The sequence below is a fragment of the Mixophyes fleayi genome, chromosome 6 (genome assembly GCF_038048845.1).
Source record: "Mixophyes fleayi isolate aMixFle1 chromosome 6, aMixFle1.hap1, whole genome shotgun sequence".
Lineage (NCBI taxonomy): Eukaryota > Metazoa > Chordata > Amphibia > Anura > Limnodynastidae > Mixophyes > Mixophyes fleayi.
The window spans coordinates 198,762,128-198,782,687 of NC_134407.1; the positions used below are offsets into that span (position 1 = coordinate 198,762,128).

The 20,560-nt window shown below is 36.3% G+C and overlaps 1 protein-coding gene across 1 annotated transcript; it reads left to right on the forward strand.

Annotated features, from left to right (window-relative positions):
• The first annotated feature begins 1,556 nt into the window (after positions 1 to 1,556).
• Positions 1,557 to 11,215, forward strand: RCVRN (recoverin). The gene is made up of 3 exons (XM_075177973.1): positions 1,557 to 2,026; positions 9,044 to 9,155; positions 10,056 to 11,215. The coding sequence occupies exons 1-3, from the start codon at positions 1,646 to 1,648 to the stop codon at positions 10,169 to 10,171; spliced, it is 609 nt and encodes a 202-aa protein (XP_075034074.1). The 5' UTR covers positions 1,557 to 1,645; the 3' UTR covers positions 10,172 to 11,215.
• The last annotated feature ends 9,345 nt before the right edge of the window (positions 11,216 to 20,560 follow it).

Consider the following 20,560-nt stretch of genomic DNA (forward strand, 5'->3'; position numbering starts at 1 on the left):
CACCTCTTGTCCTATCTCCACATCTCCCAGAAGCAACATAGGAAAAGTAAAGTTATGTAAAAGTATGTTGTTAGTAAAATCACAATTTACTTTTATTATAGTCTCTAGATTGCAGAATGACAATCTGAGAAAATGTGTTCTGCAAACTTCAGACTGGGCATGTTAACTCTCCTAGACATCCACACAGAGGAATGATTAGGTCTCTTTTACCAGTATAAATCTAAATTGCCAATTTATTACAGAAATAGATCACAATGTACAAATTGTACTTGTTTGTGTATAAAGAGCACTAACTCTAACGTACAATTCTTAATAATTGTTTCCTATTTATTTGTGCTCTTTGTGGAACATTGGAAAAAGTTTTCCACTCGACATACCGAATTCATGTTTGGACAATACATAAATTCATTCATCTCGAGCCCTGTGTACATTAAACATACTGGAAATATTTAAATATCTCAGACAACATGGAAATTATAATGCAGAGGAATTCAAATGTCTTATTGCATGAGGTCCACGATTGAGATACACAGTCAGCGACACCGTCAGAGTATATACGTGTAAGTGGATTTAGCAAATGTCCACAGATTTATTTTTAGACTTGCAGCTTAGTGATGAAAAGCAGAGTTGTAGTTTGAGCAACTTATATGGGGCAAGCGTTTGAATCTCGGTCACAGATTTTCCTTTTCTGTCAAGGTCTCCTGAGGACAATACGGAAGACATTGCACAATGATTGGTTCAATGCGGTCCTAACCTAGACAGTGATGTCTTGCAAAATGCTTATAAAATGTATCATACCACAATACAACTATGTATTTATTTCAGACAACTTAAAAGATTTATATACGATACTATGCTAATTATATTTTAGTAAAACTACATACAACAAAACAAGACCTACTAGACTGTAACACAATTTATCATAACACAATACAATAATATCATTATCACAAAGCTCTGTAAAATACCACAAATCATTCTAACCAGCATACTATACAGCCCCAATGTCAAATATGTTATAAAGTCTTACCAAAAAGCAAACTATACTGCCTCAATGTCAAATATTTTATAAAGTTATTGTGACAAACATTCTATACAGCCCCAATGTCAAATATGCTATAAAGTAGTTCTAACCAGCATACTATACAGCCCCAATGTCACATATGTTATAAAGTAATTCTAACCAGCATACTATACAGTCCCAATGTCAAATATGTTATAAAGTAATTATAACCAGTATACTATACAGCTCCAATGTCAAATATGTGATAAAGTCATTCTAACCAACATAGTATACAGCCCCAATGACTAGTAAATAACACAGACAACAGATAAAAACTACTGCATTGGATTTTGACTCCATGTTTGTTTGTTGTAAAGCAACAAACAAACATGGACTCAATACAAGGACCAACATCATTTCTTTACATGCTTTATCAATAACAATTGTAATGCTGGATAAATGCAATGTCACAAAGTGAACATCACTGTCTACATAGCACTTAAACCTCTATAATCCTAAAAATACTTTATCTGGATTTAGACTCATGCAGGATCTCCTGCTCATTACCTCCTTGAGCTTTAGTGTTGTAGGACAATAGTAAAGGTCTACAATTAGTTTCTGGTACTACATATTTTTCTCAACATGGGCAATAGCAAAAGTGGTGCCCTATCTAAAGAGATTTTGGAAGACTTGCAGCTAAACACAAAATTCACACAAGAGGAGTTATGCACCTGGTACCAGTCCTTTTTAAAAGAGTGCCCAAGTGGAAGGATTTCCAAGAAGCAGTTTGAAAGTATCTACTCCAAATTCTTTCCAGATGCTGACCCAAAAGCTTATGCCCACCATGTCTTCAGAAGCTTTGATGCCAATAACGATGGCACGTTGGACTTTAAGGAATACATGATTGCTCTTCACATGACCTCATCTGGTAAAGCTAACCAAAAACTAGAGTGGGCTTTTTCCTTATATGATGTGGATGGCAACGGAACTATCAGTAAATCAGAAGTGCTTGAAATAATTACGGTATAGTATTATTAAATTCAAAATGATGCCTGTGATATTCTAGAGTAAATGTGTGGCGTATACCGCAGATTGCATGTATATTTGACTCATAGCACAGATGGAGTGCAGCTTATTTTAGTGAATAGTGTACTCAAATATCTAAAGCTAAACTCATAGTAACATAGTTGATGAGGTTGAAAAAAGACACCAGTCCATCAAGTTCAACCTATTTTGGATCTCCGGCAATCCTGCACTTATATTTGAAATTGATTCAGAGTAAGCAACCGCCAATCTGTTTCAATTGTGAAAATCCCCCCAGACTCAATATTGCAGTCCTATTTTTACCCTATATCCACTACTATCCTTTATTTTAACGGTCGTATCCCTGGATACACTTTTCCGCTACAAAATTGTATAACCCTTTCTTAAACATATCTATTGAATCTGCCATTACAACCTTCCCTGGCAATGAATTCCATATATTGACTGCCCTTACTATAAAGAACCCCTTCCTTTGCTGGTTGTGAAATTTCCTCTACTCTAATCTTAGGGGATGACCGCGTGTCCTGTGTATAGTCCTTGGGGTAAAAAGTTCCCATGAAAGTTCTCTGTATTGACCCTTAACACAGTCAGATAGTCACAGAATACTCAAAATAGCACAGATTCTCCACCAAATCGTTACTTCTTGAGTATGTTTTAGGCCTTCAAAAAAATACTATTGGCGAACAACCTATTGCTCTGGAGCATCTCAGTGTAATAATTAACTGGATAGTAATTATTTTCTTTATTCGACACATTTAAAAGTTCCTTGAAACAATTATTATAAAGCTCATCTAAAATTTTTGGGAAACATCAATGCAATATACAGCCAAAATATATTTCAATAGATTTCCCCTTTCTATCTAGTTTTTATGAATGGGAACACTAGGAATTTGTTTTGAATGTAAAAAATATAATATTAAAATGATACAACAGCTACAAATACAATGCAAAAGCATAAATTATTTATTGAGGCATAAAAGTACCTAAATATATAAAATTATTTATATATTATTATTTTTTGTCTATAAACTGTTAAATACTTAACCATATGCAATGTACTTTTAAATGCAAACCACGGTATATTGTTACGTTGGATCACATGCATTTAAACAGAGTTAATTGCATAAAGATATAACTTTACTTTCTCTATGTTTCATCCCTGCAGAATTATGCATCCAGAAGCCTTTAGAAAATCTCTGTTAATTAATTCATGACATCGGTAGTAAATCAGGCAGGTTATGTAAGACACAAAGTATATCAAATGCAAATAGTTCCATAATTGACAAGTCATTTTTTATGTCTTCTCATTTGCAGACTTCAGTTTATTGCTGTTTGATTTAGGAATACAAACAAAAGCATTTCACTTACTGTAGAGCACTAAGTACCATTCTCTCGCTTGTTATTCTGCAATGGAAAATTCTATTTATTGCTCTATATAGCACATTTTTCTTTCTGATGATAATTTAGCAATGTCTTCCTTTATATTATCCATCCAAAAATAGGCTTTTTGCGAAAGACAAAAATGTAGCTTGCTGTTATATTCTTACTGGATTACATATCTTTTTCTTTATTTTTTAAAAGTCACCATAATTTCAACTTAACAAAGAGCCAGTAAATTCATAGCGGCAGCAAGTGTTGGTAAACTAAAATTACTTTTTCTTAGCATTAAATTTGGTTTTATTAAAAGGTTATTGACCTTTTAATAAAACCAAATTGAGTGCATCATGCTTGCACTAAAATTATAATTAACTTATACAATGATAAGTCTCCTTAAAATACTTGCAACCCTATAGTGATTTTGTTTTACTTCACTAACATACACTTACTTGACAATAAAAGTACAAATATTTCTGTGCTAATGATTACGCATTTTCAGACAAATTGACAAAATGGTGTTGAGTCTTCAAATATTGTGTTAAAAATTCTGAATTTATAGTACAAATGTACAAATGTTGTATTTAATGTTTCTGGATCTGGAGATTCTAAGACCAGTTTTAAAGTAAATGATTGGAGAATAAATTATATGGAGTTAAAAATTTATCTATTTAACACTGTATTCATAAATATTGTTTGATAACGTGAGTCAATTCCGTTTTATGATGGCATCTTCCCATCAAACAACCTCAACCATCTGGCAATGACAAAATGTGGCACTCACAATTAGGCACTGCTTTACCTGCACCCCTTTCATGCAGTAATCTCCACTTCATCCACACCTCCAGACTTGGAAGCAGACACTATACTTGGGTTGGACTAACTTCTTTTCCCATGATGCATATTCAAAGTTCTCCCACATGTTCCTTCACTCACATTCCCCTCACATACATGCTATCTGGATTTTCAACCCCTTCTCCCTGCATATTTCTGTACTCTATCCTTGACCATCCTACGTAGTTCCTTGAACATTTCTCTGTCTAAGTCCATCAGGTGATTTCAACATCCCTATTGATGATCCACATGTCTGATGTCTTCCAAACTACTCTCTTAAACCTCTAGTAATCATCATAATGGCCACCGTCTTGATCTTGTTTTCTCCCAACATTGTTTAATATCTCATTTCATTAGCACTCCTTTCCATCTCTTCGGTCATCAGTTGATAGCCTGCAATCTATTCTCCATCACTTTAACCTCTTTACATTTTAACTCAACCAAGCCTTCTCAAACCAGTCAAAACCGCAGTTCTAATTATTTTTAACAAATTTTCACCTGTAAGCAACAACTTCTCTCTCCAATGTCTACATTCTCCTCTCCTGATCTGGCAGTCCCGCATCTTGTTAACACCTTGGCAAAAGCACTTGATCGAATTGCTCCAGCTAATATTTTATTCCTGGTGTTTACGAAAACCTCAACTATGCCACAAATAGAAAATACGCTACCTTCAAAAACTATCCCATAGTAAAAAGTAATTAGCAAAAGTCTGTTGACTTCCTTAACTATGTATATATTTATCACTCCTACCAAAATGCTTTAGACATTGCCAAACCCATATTATTCTACTATACTCAATCTTCCAACCTCATGCACCTCTTTAAACCATTTAAATCTATACTAATTCCTCACAAACCAACCCTTCTGATAACCATTACTGCCTAAAATTTTGCTTCCTACTTCATGGACACGATTTACAAAATTTACTGTGAAATGGTAGGCTATTCCTGGAGCAACATGGAACAGTTCCCTTCAGCACCTTTTTTGCCCCTACTCTTTATTTAATCCCACAAATGAAGATGAAGTCTGCACTATATTCCTCTCCTCCCACTCTCCTCCCTGTCTACTCCCTGTCACCTCAGTCCTATACCCTCAAAACTCATTCATTCAGCATCTACTGTGCTCATCCCAGCCTTAACTAATATATGTAATATCTGTAATATCTCCCTCTTTATATTAACTTCTGGCATTATTTAAGCATGCATAATTACTTTTATTTAAAAAAAATAAAAAATTGATCTAAATACTCTTTCAGACTATGTCCCATCTCTGAATTCCCATGCCCTTCCATGCTTCTTGAGAGGCTCGCCTACACTCGCTTCACACACTCTTTCGCTTCACACACTTTACGCACAGAGGGCCTGATTTATTAAGGAAAGTAAGGCAAAAAAAAGAATAGATTTTCTCCTGGACACACCATGTTACAATGCAAGGGGTGCAAATTAGTTGATTATTTTGCACGTAAGGAAAAACACTGGCTGTTTTTTCATGTAGCACACAAATATGTGATATCTTTAGTTTTACACTGAAATTTAAAGTTGATCTAGGACATGCGCTACCCCAATTATAAATCTGTCCCCATATTTTAAATTTACCTACCCCTCCAATGCAACATGGTTTTGCCCAGGTGCAAAGTTATTCCATTTTTATGCTTTGCTTTCCTTAATGACTCAGGCCCAGAATGTCTTGGCCCCCATTCAGTCAGACTTCTGTTCCCAGCTCTCTACAGAGACTGCTGACTCTAAAAGCCATTACTCACTACTAATGCCCCTTGACTTCTCTGTTGCATTTAAAACTCTGACCATTTTCATGCAAACATTGCATTCCATTGGTCTTTAGGAAACTTCTACTACTTATCAAACAGGTGCTCCTGTGTTTATTTCTCTGTATCCACCACCTATGTGCTCCATCTATCAGTTTGAGGACTCTTAGGCCATATGCTCTTATCTATCTCTACTACTTCTCTTAGAAAATTAATAAGCTCCATTGGGCTGCAGAATGACATCTATGCAGATGTTATTCTGCATAGATTCTGAATCTGCCCTCTCTGGATTTTTCACCATCTGTGTTGGACTACGTTATTTAATGTCTTTCTGCTATTTTATCTTCCACCTCAATCTCAATCTTTCAAAATGTGCAAATAATATAACAAACAACAGAAGCTACTTATCTGGCATCTCTATTTCTGTTGACAACACATCAATAAAATCTACCCCACAAGTCAAAGGTATAGACAATGCCTAGGTATTGTCTTTGAGGAAGAACTGTCCTTTTCCCCACATCCAATCTGTATCCAAATCATGTTATAAGCATCTAACAAACAACTTCACTATATTCAGGTCTCTCACATGATACATTGCAAAACCCTTAATTAATGTGCTCATAATCTATTGAAATTCCCTTCTTACTGATCTTCCCCTAAGCAGCCCTATAATCCATGTTGAATGAAGGGGCCAGACTACTTTTCAAAAGAAAATATTCTTTTAATGCTACTCCACTCTACTAGTTCGAATATTGGTTAATTTACATATTCTAATATAAATACTAGTACTAAATACAAAGCCATTGACAAAACTGCACCAACATAAATTGTCTCAACATATCTCCCAAATTGATCTATCTGCTCTGTCAAACATCTGCTCCTCTTTAGTTAGTTGCTCCCACTCCTGATTACAGGACAACAATATTTTCCTCATGCCTCCAAACCTTTAAGTGTTCCTTAAATTCTCAGCTCTTCAGACAAGCCTATCACATCCCTGAGTCACCTTCTTAACCTTCATAGTTTATTCTACCCGATTATCTCTAAACAGTTTGCTAAAAACGTATAATATCTTTCTAGACACAAACTACTGACCCGCACACAAACATTGCTGTGTATTTGGATCGTATTGCCAAACTTAGAACTTATTCCCATTATTACTACTTTCCCATAGATTGTAAGCTTTCAAGCAGGGCCCTCTTACCTCTTTGTTTATTAGTTAACACCCAGTCTTGTTTCACTGTATTGGTTCCCAATTGTAAAGCATTGCAATATATCATGGAGCTATATAAATAAATGTTTATAAAATTAATAAGATCACTCTTAAAAATTTGAGTGCAGCCACTTTAGAAATAACATTAGACTTTTGTGAATATTCAGTAAAGTAAAAAGTGACACTATTGGCATATTTTTTTTTACTAGCTGCAATTTTGGGAATTTGGTCCAATATATCTTGTAAATATATATAAGAATTAATAATAATACTAATTATTATTATTATTATTATTATTATTATTATTATTATTATTATTACTATTATTTATCACATATTTTTTGACATGTTTAAAATTCATACTCAAGTATATTTTGGAGGAAAATAAATACTGAAATACTGAAATCTTGAATTCTTTTGAAAAGTTATTGTAGTTTTTCAGGTTTAACTTATATTGGTCTTACGCTATACTATATGCACACAAAAATACTCATCTGTTATTATGTAGTGCACATTTTATGATTGTATATTGTGTTATGTATTGCTATATTGTGTTTTGCATAAAGATATTTCAATAACATAATGGAAGTAGAATACATGTGCTGTAACCCCTTGAAATTAATCAGCTGCTAGCTTTAAGCAGCCTAGGACAAGCTAGATTAATAAGGCAAATCTCTGACTAGTAGCTTCAGTTTTTAAAATGAAATCTTCACTGTACTAAAGCATTTTAAAAAATTTGCTGCATTGTAGCAGACACTTAGCAAGAATATAAAAAAAACATGTAAAATATTAATAAATAATTTAATTTAAAGATAACAGATTTAGTGATGTAGGACCTTTTTTAGAATATAAAAAAAACATGTAAAATATTAATAAATAATTTAATTTAAAGATAACAGATTTAGTGATGTAGGACCTTTTTTAGAATATTTCATAAAATGAATTTAATGTGAACTAGGGGTAACAAATAAAAAAAAAACCTGCGTAGAATTTGTAATTAATATATTTAAAACTCACTCTAAATTCTCTAATAATTACAATAAGGCTATCTATATCTTTGCATGCTCAGCAGGAAACCCCTATCCTATACTGATAAGCTTGATGAGAGAATGACTCTATTTATATGTGGGATACATCTTTGTACAGGTCCATATAATCCTCTGGATATTTCATTGGTAAAGCATGATATAAAATAGCTTCAATGTAAATGTTTATACCCTACTTTTTATAAATAAGATTTTCTTACTTTTGGAATAATTAAATACATAATACTGGCATAAGACTTAAGTGTTTATCCTGAATAATTTAATGGTATTTTATTAATTATTATTATTATTATTATTACTACCATATGGATACACTCCCAAGGACTTTAGTTATATATCCATTTAGCTAAAACAGAATAATTTTCCCAATCCCTCACAGTTACTTTTTCACATTTGCATAGAAAAAGAAGGCTTAGCATTGCTTCATACAAATCTCTGTCTATCAAGTCCTTGCATCACAAACCAAGACCCAACTATATTTTCCTATAAATCATTTCACCAAAATAGCCACATTCAATCATCCACATTATTTGCAGCTATATTATACAGTGGTGAAAGAAGCCCATTGACATTATGTTAAAATAACCAAAATAAATACAGTGTCGGGTACTTTTTCAGCATTGCCTTGTGTTAAATTAGCACAGGACATCTATACTCTCTTACTGATGTATTTTAGAATTTTGGAAAATTGGTCTAATCTATTACTGTGACTCGCAATATATTTACCGATGTTCTACTTAAGTGCATGATAAATCATTGCTTATTTCCAGGCAATATTCAGAATGATTAATGTTGAAGAACATAAGCATCTGCCAGAAGATGAAAATACCCCAGAGAAGAGAACTAATAAAATATGGGATTTCTTTGGAAAGAAAGACAATGGTAAATACAATGTGAGGTATAATGTAGACTCTTGTCTGTTTGCAGGTGACACAAAGTCCCTCACTCTGAGATTAAAGTCACAACGTGTCATTGAATCAGAAGTTGAATTGTTTTATAGAGCATATTATTTCAGACAAATATGGATGTTCTGTGTCAGCACTCGCCACATCCTGCCCTAAAAACCAAGTGAATATAACATGGATTCAAAGTATACCCATGTTTCAGTGTGACTCAAATGTTGTATTATTCACACATTATCGTTGGCATTGATGTTTGTGCAAAAGTAAAGAAAAGGGTTCTTAAAGATACTAATAATTGGATGAGGTTAACTAATATGACCATCTATTTTTCAATAAATAATTATATTAAATTTTTGCCCATGGGTAATAGTTTAGGTGCACGTTTAAATTCTCCAGAGCCATCCACCACTGAAGTATAGAAATACATTGATTTTGCACAGCAATTGGAAGTAGGGTTGGGTTAAGATCCATAAAAGACGTTGATCATTGTTGCAGGATGATGTCCATATCCTGAAATTTTTTTGTCCAAGGATAACACGGGGAGAACATACAAACTCCTCACAGATAAGGTCCTGGTCGGGAATTGAACTCATGACCCCAGTGCTGTAAGGCAGAAGTGCTAACCACTTAGCCAACGTTCTGCCCTAGATTTCTGACTTCCATCAAAATCTTCCTTTGACAACCAGTTAGCTGTCAGTTCTGTCCACTGATTGGTAATTGACGGTCTCAGCTGATTGAAGTTCACCAAGGAAAAGAGTTCAGTTGACCTCTCTGTACCATATACTAGAAGTCAAACAAGTCTCCGGTTATATGCAGAATTGTCCTGATTCTATTCATAATAACAGTTTCAAGTAACTGACCTGTGTTTTCATCCATACAGATAAACTTACCGAAGGGGAATTTATTAATGGCATTATGAATAACAAAGAAATCCTCCGTTTGATCCAGTATGAACCTCAAAAAGTCAAGGACAAGCTCAAGGAGAAGAAACACTAACACAAGAACCGGCATATATATTTTTTTAAAGACTGTGAGGCGTTTCTACACTTTCATCAACAAGATAATTGCAGATTCAGGACAAGAACTGGTCTGAAACACTTGTTGTCCTTAAACTCCATTTACACATCGCAATAACACTTGTGTCATGTAACACTGTGCTCTCTGTATTATAATTAGGCTAACTAATAATCCGTGGATTGCATCTGTAGCCTTCTTAAACTCTGAAGGTCACATTCAACAAGCTTGCTGCTTATTTTCAATGTATATTCTGTATGTAACACAGATGTGAGTGCTCAAGCCACAAGAGAAAAAAATATATACTTAAAATTCTTAGCAATTTAAAAATATTTTAAAATCTGGAATACATTTTTTGTAATGATTTCTATACTTTTATTTAGTTTCGTAGCCATAAAAACTTGTGCACTAGTTGTTTTTTGTTTTTTTTGCAAAAATGATAGTGATATAAAGCCAAAAATACTAGGCGAGAAATATGTTATCAAAGTAAAATGTGGGAAGATTTTTTTTATTCTGTTGTACGACTACTATTATTTATTAATTATTTATACTGTAATAGTATTAAAAAAAAGAGAAAGAAACTCAGTCCTTTTAAGTAGCAGATTTAAAAGAAACAAGACAACTACCATTTAATGGAATAATCTTGTTTAGGTTTCTTATAATATACATTAGCATTTATGCATCTCTAAAAAAATAAGTTATTTCACCTTTTTAAAAATAATTATTAAAAGAAGCTATCAGTATATAAATAACATTGCCATGCTTTAAATGCAGTTAAAATTGCACAAGTGACATTCAGATTGGTTTCATTAAAGCTGTCATTGATGCTTGTAAATTTTAGGTAGCATGGCTTGTTTTATGGCTGTAATTGGGATAATTTAAACTGATGAATATGATACCAAATAATGTCTTTACATTTCCTATATCTCAAGCCCAGGTTAAAAATGCTGTATGGGAAGATATTTAAAATATTTTGGGAAACTTGCATTGGAAAGTTCCCGTATGAATAAATTAAAGTTTGTATTATGTTATTTTGTATTGATTGCATAGTTATACTTTAAAGGGACTTTAAAGGGACTTTCATCATCATTGTTTATTTATATAGTGTCACAGATTCTGCAGCACTGTACAGAGAATATTTATATACTAAACATATCCTAATAAACAGCACATTCTAGCAATAAATAATACTATACAACAATAAAATATGCACTACATAATGATAGATAAAAATCTCTTGTGCATAAACAATATTGTGTGACACACCATAAGATCCTTACACTTAATAATGGAAAATGAATATAGTTGGTTGAACATACTAGTGTCTCTCTTTGAAATTTATTTTCCACATATATCACCATTATCAATTTATATAGGGCCACCAATTTCTCAGCGCTGTACAGAGAATATTTTTGTCATTCACAACAGTCCCTGTCACATTGGAGCTTACAGTCTAAAATTCCTAACACACTCAGAGAGACACACCCAGACTAGTGTTCATATTTGTTAGCAGCCAACACCAGTATGTTATTGGAGTGTGGGAGGAAACAGGAGAAACCCACGCAAACACAGGGAGAACATACAAACACAGATAAGGCCCTTGTTGGGAATTGAACTCATGATCCCACTGTTGTGAGGCAGAAGTGCTAACCACTCAGCCACGATGAGTAATAATTTATAACTTGCCAATGAAATACAATAATATTATTGCCACCATTACTATGAAGGGTTATGGGAGAATTCCTGTGCATTACATTGTGGGCTGTGACTTTTGCAGTGGATTGCTTCAAAATTTATAGGTCTATTTATCAAAAAGAAAAACCCCTAGATCAGGTGAAAAGGGGATTTTTCATCCAGTGAAATTGTGAGTTTTCATCGGATTTAGGGAGTCTTTCTATTTTAAAAAAAATGTTTTTTTTCTTAATTTTGTTCTAGTTTTTTCATTTTTGAAAAAATAACTTTATTTTTTTTTATTGACTCTGGAACTGGAAGCCCAAATCCAGATTCAGTTAAAAAAATCCCCCACTGCTCAGCTTTCCAAGAGGAGAATGGTATCTCTATCTTTTCTAAACAGGGCCCCAATATTCCAGGATCTGACCTACAGCAACTGAGCTTAAGACAGCAGCATCGCCTGGTAGTCAAAGCTGCAAGAACAGGTAGGAGAGAGCAGCAAATTCTGATAACTTTTCAGATCCTAGTGGGAAAGTCAAGGCACCTATGGGAGACCTCTGCAACCTCGGGGTACACCCCTCCCTCACAGACAACCTCTATGCTCTGAAAAAAGCAGAGCCCTCTGCTGAGTGACGCCCATTGGTACACATATTCTGGGTGATGTGAAGACTTGTATATGTTTAACAGTTGCATTAGCTCCTTGCTTATGCCCGAAGAATTGCCTCTTTGGTGTTACCCTAGAGGAACGTCTTAACAAACCTTTATTGAAATATATACTTAACCTATCGTCATTGGCTAAAGTTATCCTTTATGCCAATAGTATACATTGCTGGATTTCTCTGCTATAAATCACGAAAGCTTCATGTATGAGAGCAGAAAAACATTACATAAATATCATAAAATCTGGTCTCACTGGTACACGTCTTGATTTGCAATACACCCCCATCAAGATGAAGATGATTAGGAGGCTGGGGCAGGCTGGGGGGCAGGGGGCATCTGTCCCCCGGGCCGGTCACATGGTGGGTTACTTTGGGCTGGGTCATTGGGCCATCTGCATTTTTCCCATTAAAATGCCCCTAATAGGCTGCTGAGTTGGGTCTTGCCCCCCGGGCTAAAATTTGCCAGCCCCCTTCCTGTTATGAGGAGTGCTATATTCACTTGCTACTCCCCAACTCCTTTCTCCCTCTCTCTTCCCCTTCTCAGAGGGGAACACTAGAGAACCCTGTGATGGGGTTTACTTGTGTTTAGGTAGCTAGGTTTGTGTTTGTTTTATGTTGTACTTGTACTATAAAAATTTTCAATAATAAAACACTGTATGAGTAACATTAACTCACTACTCATGACGTTACTTATATGTTATTTAAGGCACCTCTAACCATTGGTGCCCTCTAAGTAGTTTGGCCATACCTCTTCTGGAGGCATCTACTAGCACCAGTGTCGGACTGGGGCATGAAGGGCCCACCGGGGGACTGCAATGCTAGGGGCCCACCAGTGGGGGTGTGGCCGGCCATCATAGAGGCGGGACCAGACACTAGAGGGGGAGTGGTCAGCTCACGAAGGACAGCTAGTACCATAGTGTAGTATATAAAGAATGCAGTGTGTATATAGAGTACACAGTCTTGACCTGCCCCTTAGATTGGGTAGAACAGTCACCAAAAATTGGGATTGTTCCAGTAAATCAGGCTTGGCTAACCTGTGGCACTCAAGGTGTTGTGAAACTACAAGCCCCCCCCCTTTGATCCAGAACGTGGCTGCTGGCTGGATGACAGGATACGTATGTTCAGCAGCCATACATTAATTCCTGGTTTAAGTTAAATATTCTACGAGTATTCCCTTTATTATTCCGCTCACGCTCAGACAGTTTGTGTGTAACACACTTACTGACAAGAAGTCTGATGTGCGTAGGGGGAACTGTTCCCTGTGGTCAAACCTTATCTGGAAATATCTGACAAGAATCCATGGACCTGGTCTCCCAGCAGGCACACGCTCCTTTGTCTAACACGCTGGCAGGATCTGGGCACACGTACTGCGTGTAACACGGGTGATATCAGGATGGTGATTGGGGAACTCTCCACACCAGGTCAGCAGTGAGAATGATTACAAAGGTTTATAACAAGCAGACGAGATGCACTCTGTACACACAGCAGCAGGGACGCCGGGGAGGGCAGCAGGGATACCGAACATGTGAGCTGCATGGGCTCCGCCCACTTCTAGAAGGGGGTGTGGCCGTAAGGCAGAGGGGCCTACCGGTGATTTTTCCCGGTAGTCCTGTGGGCCAGTCCGACACTGACTAGCACTCCCAGCAAGATGAGGGGGCATCAGTGTTTTTTTTCTTGCCTGGGGCACTAAAATATTTAATTGTGGCTCTATACACCAGAACTATATATTTATAAATCCTCCATTGCATTAAATATTCAGCTAATGGCAATTATTAACAGTCACACATTAGATGCAAGAGATCTGACCACTGGATTAAACCTCAGGGGTATATTTACTAAACTGCGGGTGACTCCAAACACATAAGTAGCAACCTTTCAGCTCAGCTACATAGTATGCTAAGGACCTTTTCCTCTCTTTTTCTTAAATGCTTTACACAATCTGATTGAAAGATCAATTGCATTTGCATCGCCTGCGCAATCAAGGGTGAGGTCCGTTTCTCTCAGGCCTTGCCTATCCATCAGGTTACCTTGCTGCATTTGTGTGGTACACATTTTCTGGCCTTTCTTCCTAGATATTAGCCTGTTCTTGATGAACAAATCTCCACTGTACATTTCTCATAACATTTAACTCCTACATACTGTCTGTATACAGTTCTATTAATAATACTGCAGACCAAACACTCTAAAATAATCATTATCATTCCGCAACTAAAGAATGTAGACTCGCTATATCGGTAATATTTACCTAAAAAGCGACTTACGAGAAGGACATTTTGTTTTGGGCAATGGAAAATAAATGGTAAATGTGCTTATTAGTCCTAGACTTCATTTTTTCACTGTATGATCATCAAGGCAAGATTTTAAAATAAATTCCAGGGATACTTTGCTGCTGATTAATTGTTTCTAAGCTCAGTGCACAGTACTGCTTAGATGGACCTGCGTTCTCTACAATCTCTATTACGTCAGTTTAATAAACTTGGTTCTTATGTACTTTGCAGCAATTTAAAAATGCAACTTTAGTAAACATAATAAGTCAGTATGCAGACTAATAGGAGAATTGCTGTGCTGTTGGTCAGCATTGAAACATAGCAACATCTCCAGGGACCAAAATGTCCATTTCCTGTGCCTGTTGTATGTACAAGAAGTACATATTGTGCTCAGTATGGTGAAAAAAGATGCAGATAGTATGACACATGATAAAGCAAAAAGTAAGTGTTTATAATGAACAATATGGAAAAAAGTAAATACCTAGACCTAATAGGATATTAATCATCTCTATGTCAATTGCATACAACCCCTTTCCTACCACATACACTTCCATGTGTAGAAAAACAGCTTTAAACTCACTAACATAAAATCGAAGGACTTCTGATCCTCAGATCTTTTAGTACCACTAGCACAGCAGAGAGATAGACCGTCTTATAATTAAAGAAAGCCTTTTACTGATTTTGCTGTTGTGTTTCCACAGTTCAAAAACATACTGCTAGGTTAATTGGCTTCTGACAAAAATTGACCCTAGTGTATGTGTGGTGGAGGGTTTAGTTCGTAAGCTCCATTGAGGCAGGGACAGATGTGTATGAGTAAACATTCTCTATAAAGCACAGCATAATATATTGATACCTAATAAATAAAACAAAATAATAATAGTAATAGTAATAATAGTAATAGTAATAATAATAATAATATAATAGGTATGAAGAAGATTTATTATTAATAATAATAATAATAATAATAATAATAATAATAATAATAGTAAAAACTATATTATGCAATTATCCAAATTTATTTCATACCTATTATTATTACTACTACTACTACTAATACTAATAATAATAGGAATGAAGTTGGTTTAATATGTTTTATAATAATAGTAATAATAATAATATTAATAATAATAATAGGAATAAAGTTGGTTTATTTTTGTTATAATAATAGTAATAATAATTATAATAATAATAATAAAAACTAAATTATACAATAACCTAAATCTACATAATACCTGTTATTATTATTATTATTATTATTATTATTATTATTATTATTATTATTCTTGGCTTATAGAGTGCCAATATATATTAATGTATACATAAATAAAGTACAATGAAACATAAGGTAAAGATGACCCTACACAAATGAGCTTATGACCTCAGAGGTGTGGGGAACATTTGAACCATCTGTTAGCAGAATAACAATTGTAGCTGATGGTGGGGATGTAGCATGAGGCTACTGCAAAGCAGAAGTGTTATCAGCCACCAATATTAACGCAGCCATTGATACCCATCATCTCTGTGCAGCTGCCGGTGGCGATGTTTGGTTGAAATAAGGAGAGACAGTGGAAGGTGGAGATATGAAAAATGAATTAGTCATTCTAGAAATAATAAGACTGTCAGCTGCTGGCAATCATGACTGTCCTTCACCATTTATACTAACTGAACCTCTTTCCTATTCTGGGTTTGGAGAAGGCGTTTGCTTTTGTGTTGCATAGACACTCTCTGCCCTCTGCCAGCTCGGAGTAGCTGTGTGTCTGATATATTAGACATGCTCACTGTTGGACACAGAGGCAGGAGACTTGTTGCCTACGTTTGCAGATGCTTTGATTGCAGCTGCTGCCGCCAAGGAGGCTGTGGTGCTCACCAAAGGAAGAAAAGAGATTACGCTCCAGGTCCTGCAGCTGGACTGAGATGGAAACACAGTAGATCTTGTCTCCAGTCATCTAAAAGATTCAGCAGATAATCAGATGATCTGAATCAAATGAGCTTCTCACACAACTCTGGCTACCACCTTTCACGGTCCTGATCATAACTCACTGTTGCAGTACCTCACTTCCACCAGAGGTGCTGCTTTTGTGTAAAGTTCGCATTTCAGTTTGTGAGGAGTTAATCTCTTCACTCCAGCCCAGTGGATCCCAAACGTTCTTAGTTGGCGGCACCTTTAGGGTCTCCATAATTTTTTCAAGGCACCCCTAAACCAAACTAATTACCAAGCAGTCCGCCACTTTGCTTACCACCGGCCCTGGCTGTGGCACCCCTGTGAGATCGCCGAGGCACCCCAGGGAATAACTGCTCCAGCCTAAAATGATGTGCACCTGTTACTTATATCCCTGGAGCTGGCTACAGTCTGTGCTAGATCATTGTTGTGAACCTGGGAACACCCCCACCTATCACACTTTTATCACTGAAGAACAATGATTGGGATATGTGACATTCGTAATTAATAGTTCACTACTATTGTAGTGAAAATGAATCTATCACTAACCTGAATAATGTGCATATATAGTGTATTCCTTAATGTTTTTATTGCTGAATTTCCTTTACAACACATGGTATGATATCACAAAAAAGTTGTTACCTAAATTTAACTTTCGGTGCCAAAACTTAAATACATTTTATTTGCTGTCAATTCAAAATATATTCCACAAAAAAAGAAGTATTCAAAAGGTAAAGGATTGTTACTATTTTTAGTTTTATTTAAAATAGACAATACATAATTGTGCTTCTGAAGTGGCTGTGTAGCAGTCCGTGATCATTGTCTATTGTTGACAGATTTAGAGCAGCAGACAAGAGTGATTTATAACCCCTGTAATGGAGGACTTTCAATTTATAACCTCCATAATGGATGACTTTCAATCAATAACTGAAAGACGAAAATACAAGAGTGAGTATACTGTTATAGTTTTCCTGCAAACCCTACCATATTCAAGTTTAAGACCTAAGACCCATGTTGAATTTAGGAGCGTTAACATCTAAATAAAAGTAAAAATTCTTCGCACAAAAATCTTATTGATAATTCTTTTGCAATGTCACAATTAGAGATGAGTGAAGTTGGGGTGAAACTATGTTGAAGTAGAATTTTGCGGCGGAACAGGTCAATTGCAGAGGTGCGAAATTCAGGTAACACAATTACAATTTATAGTTGCTTAATTCTGAAAAATGGCATTCCATGGTAGGGGTAACGTAAAATGTGAGCCGAAAAAATTGCATTTAAAGATATGTGCAGCTCGAAGTACGGTGTAATGAATGCGGCCTAATCAAGATACGCTTACAACACATCAAGATATACTCTAAGCGTATTTAGATGTGACCGCACACTAGATAGGCCAGTGAAGGAGGCACATACTGTATTTTCGGCTTGAGAGCTTTTGCCCTAGGATTCACTTGTGCACACACAAGACACAGTTGTGTAACATCTTCCACTGTTTTTGCCATTTCTGACCAGTAGAAATTTCCAAGGCCTACGAGTTGGTTGAGTCTTGCCAGCTGGTATAACACAGAATGCCCTGTTTAATTGACCAGGGACCCTGTGGTGTGGTAATGTGGGGGTACAAGAATAGGTTCCTTTGCTTGTTCCTATTCAAATGGCACTGGTCCTTCTTCAAGAGTCTTGTCACATATCATCACGACGACACATTTTTGTCATCTGGATCATGAAAAATTTCAGACGCAGCAGCCAATTTAGTCACTTCTTCTGCAGAGTATTTACCCATGACAAGGGGATCATTCCCTTTCTGGTGGGTAGGAACTTAAATGATCAGAGACTTTGTCATTCCTCATTCCATTAACTCTTTGAACATTGAGCCGTGTGCCAGGTGTTTATTCTGGCTGTCCACAAATCCGTGCATGTGCCAAGTATCCAAATATAAGGTCAGGGATCGAACTACATATGAACTGTCGCTATATACAGTATGTTGTCCTGAAAGCTGAAAAAATATTGCTTCTTTTATTGCCTCCTGTTCGGCCATTTGTGCTGACAGATGAACAAATAGTTTACCAAGTCTATGAAGCCCTGTAGTCTTACCCAAGACTGCATATCCTGTCCCATCTGTGTAAGACCAAGACCCATCAACAAAAATGACTCAGTCGTCTGGATGTATTGTTTGTTTAGCATTTGAAACAAAATATATTTGGCCTTACTGGGAGATTGCATCAACTGTATTTTATAATCTATCCCCAAAACTCTGTTGAAAGATTGAGGGGTTTATACAGTAAGGGGTCTAAAACCCACAATATGTTCCGCCACGTTAACAGCATTATATATTGCAGCCAGTTGTTATGCACATTCATCAAAACCTCTTTCCATAGCGAAAGAAATAGAGAAATACCCTAGTAATCTAATCACAGATCCTACTTGTTGTAGCAAGACTGCTGATATAGACTTTGGGCCGGAGTGAGCCTGAATTGCAGTTCAACCTCTGGGTGCGGAGTGGCGAAAACTGGGGCAGAAGCGAGATCTCTTTTCATGGTAGAGAATATCTCTTCCTGTACATCTGCACACCCTTCAATGAAGAGTTCTCACCTCTGAGTAATTCCCTCATGACGTTTGCAACCCCAAAGAACCTGCTCAAGTCTTGTAGGGTATTTGGTCTAGGAAACGTAGCCATCGCTTCAACTTGGATGGCCGTCATGCCATTTGTCCCATGAGCAGTCTTAACCCCCAGAAATATGACCTCTGACTTAGCCAGGTTTGCTTTGTGAGGGTTCAGTTTGAGCCCTGTACGTACAAGGAGGTCTAACAGTTCATGTAAGGGTGTCAAATGTTCCTCTATAGACTCTGTATGGAATAAAAGATCATTCACATATTGCAAAAGGCATTTTGGGTGTGAAAACACACTCAGCCCTTCTGCTAATGATTGATGGAAATATGTGGGGCTACTGTGGAATCCTTGGGGATTTACACAAAACATACATTATGTATCTTGCACGATGTACGTAAATTTGCAATGGTAGCTTTTTGTCAATGGTATTGACATCAATGGTAGAGAACACTTTACTTTTGCCATTTATCCCTTCCAATATGTCCGGTGTCTCTGCCACAACCTGTGCTGACATTGGGGCATATTTAAGCAAAACACTGAGATCAATTGTGAGTTTCCAGGTGTTTTTGTATCCACCATCTTAACAGACCATAAGTGATTATTGCACTTGAAATTTCCCTTTATGACCACCCCTTTGATACTAAATCAGTCACAGCTTCTGTCACTAGTTCCAGGTATATAGGGTGGAAACGATATTGACGTTGAGGTGGTGGATCTGGTCCTTGTATGTCCACCTGGCCGTCAATCATCTTTTCATAATCATTATACACTTGGGCCTATAGTTCTGGGTATTTATACACAATAGGTTCAAGGTCTGTGTTGTGTAAGACCTCTGGCCATTTGTGTACAAACATGTTGACTGTTACACCAATGTCATATATGGGTGGTCCTAAGTAATCTTTCTTTATCACACAGACCTTTGAGTTTCTTGGACCCTTCCTTACCATACAGTTTGTTAGAGCCAAGATCCAGCCATTCTTTGCCATTACATCATTTCCAAAAATATTATTAGAAGCCAGATAATACCACATGACATTTTTTAAAGTAAAATCATTTCGACAGCGATAATTCTATGAGCTCTTATACACCCTTATTGATGATCAAATCCAGTCACCACACTGTCAGGCGCCGTCCCTGCACTCACCATAGGTGCCAGGGACGGACTCCTTCCTTTGCCGGCAGCTCATCCCGTTCCTAGGCAGCGGGACACAGTCCTCTTCCTTCGGGTCT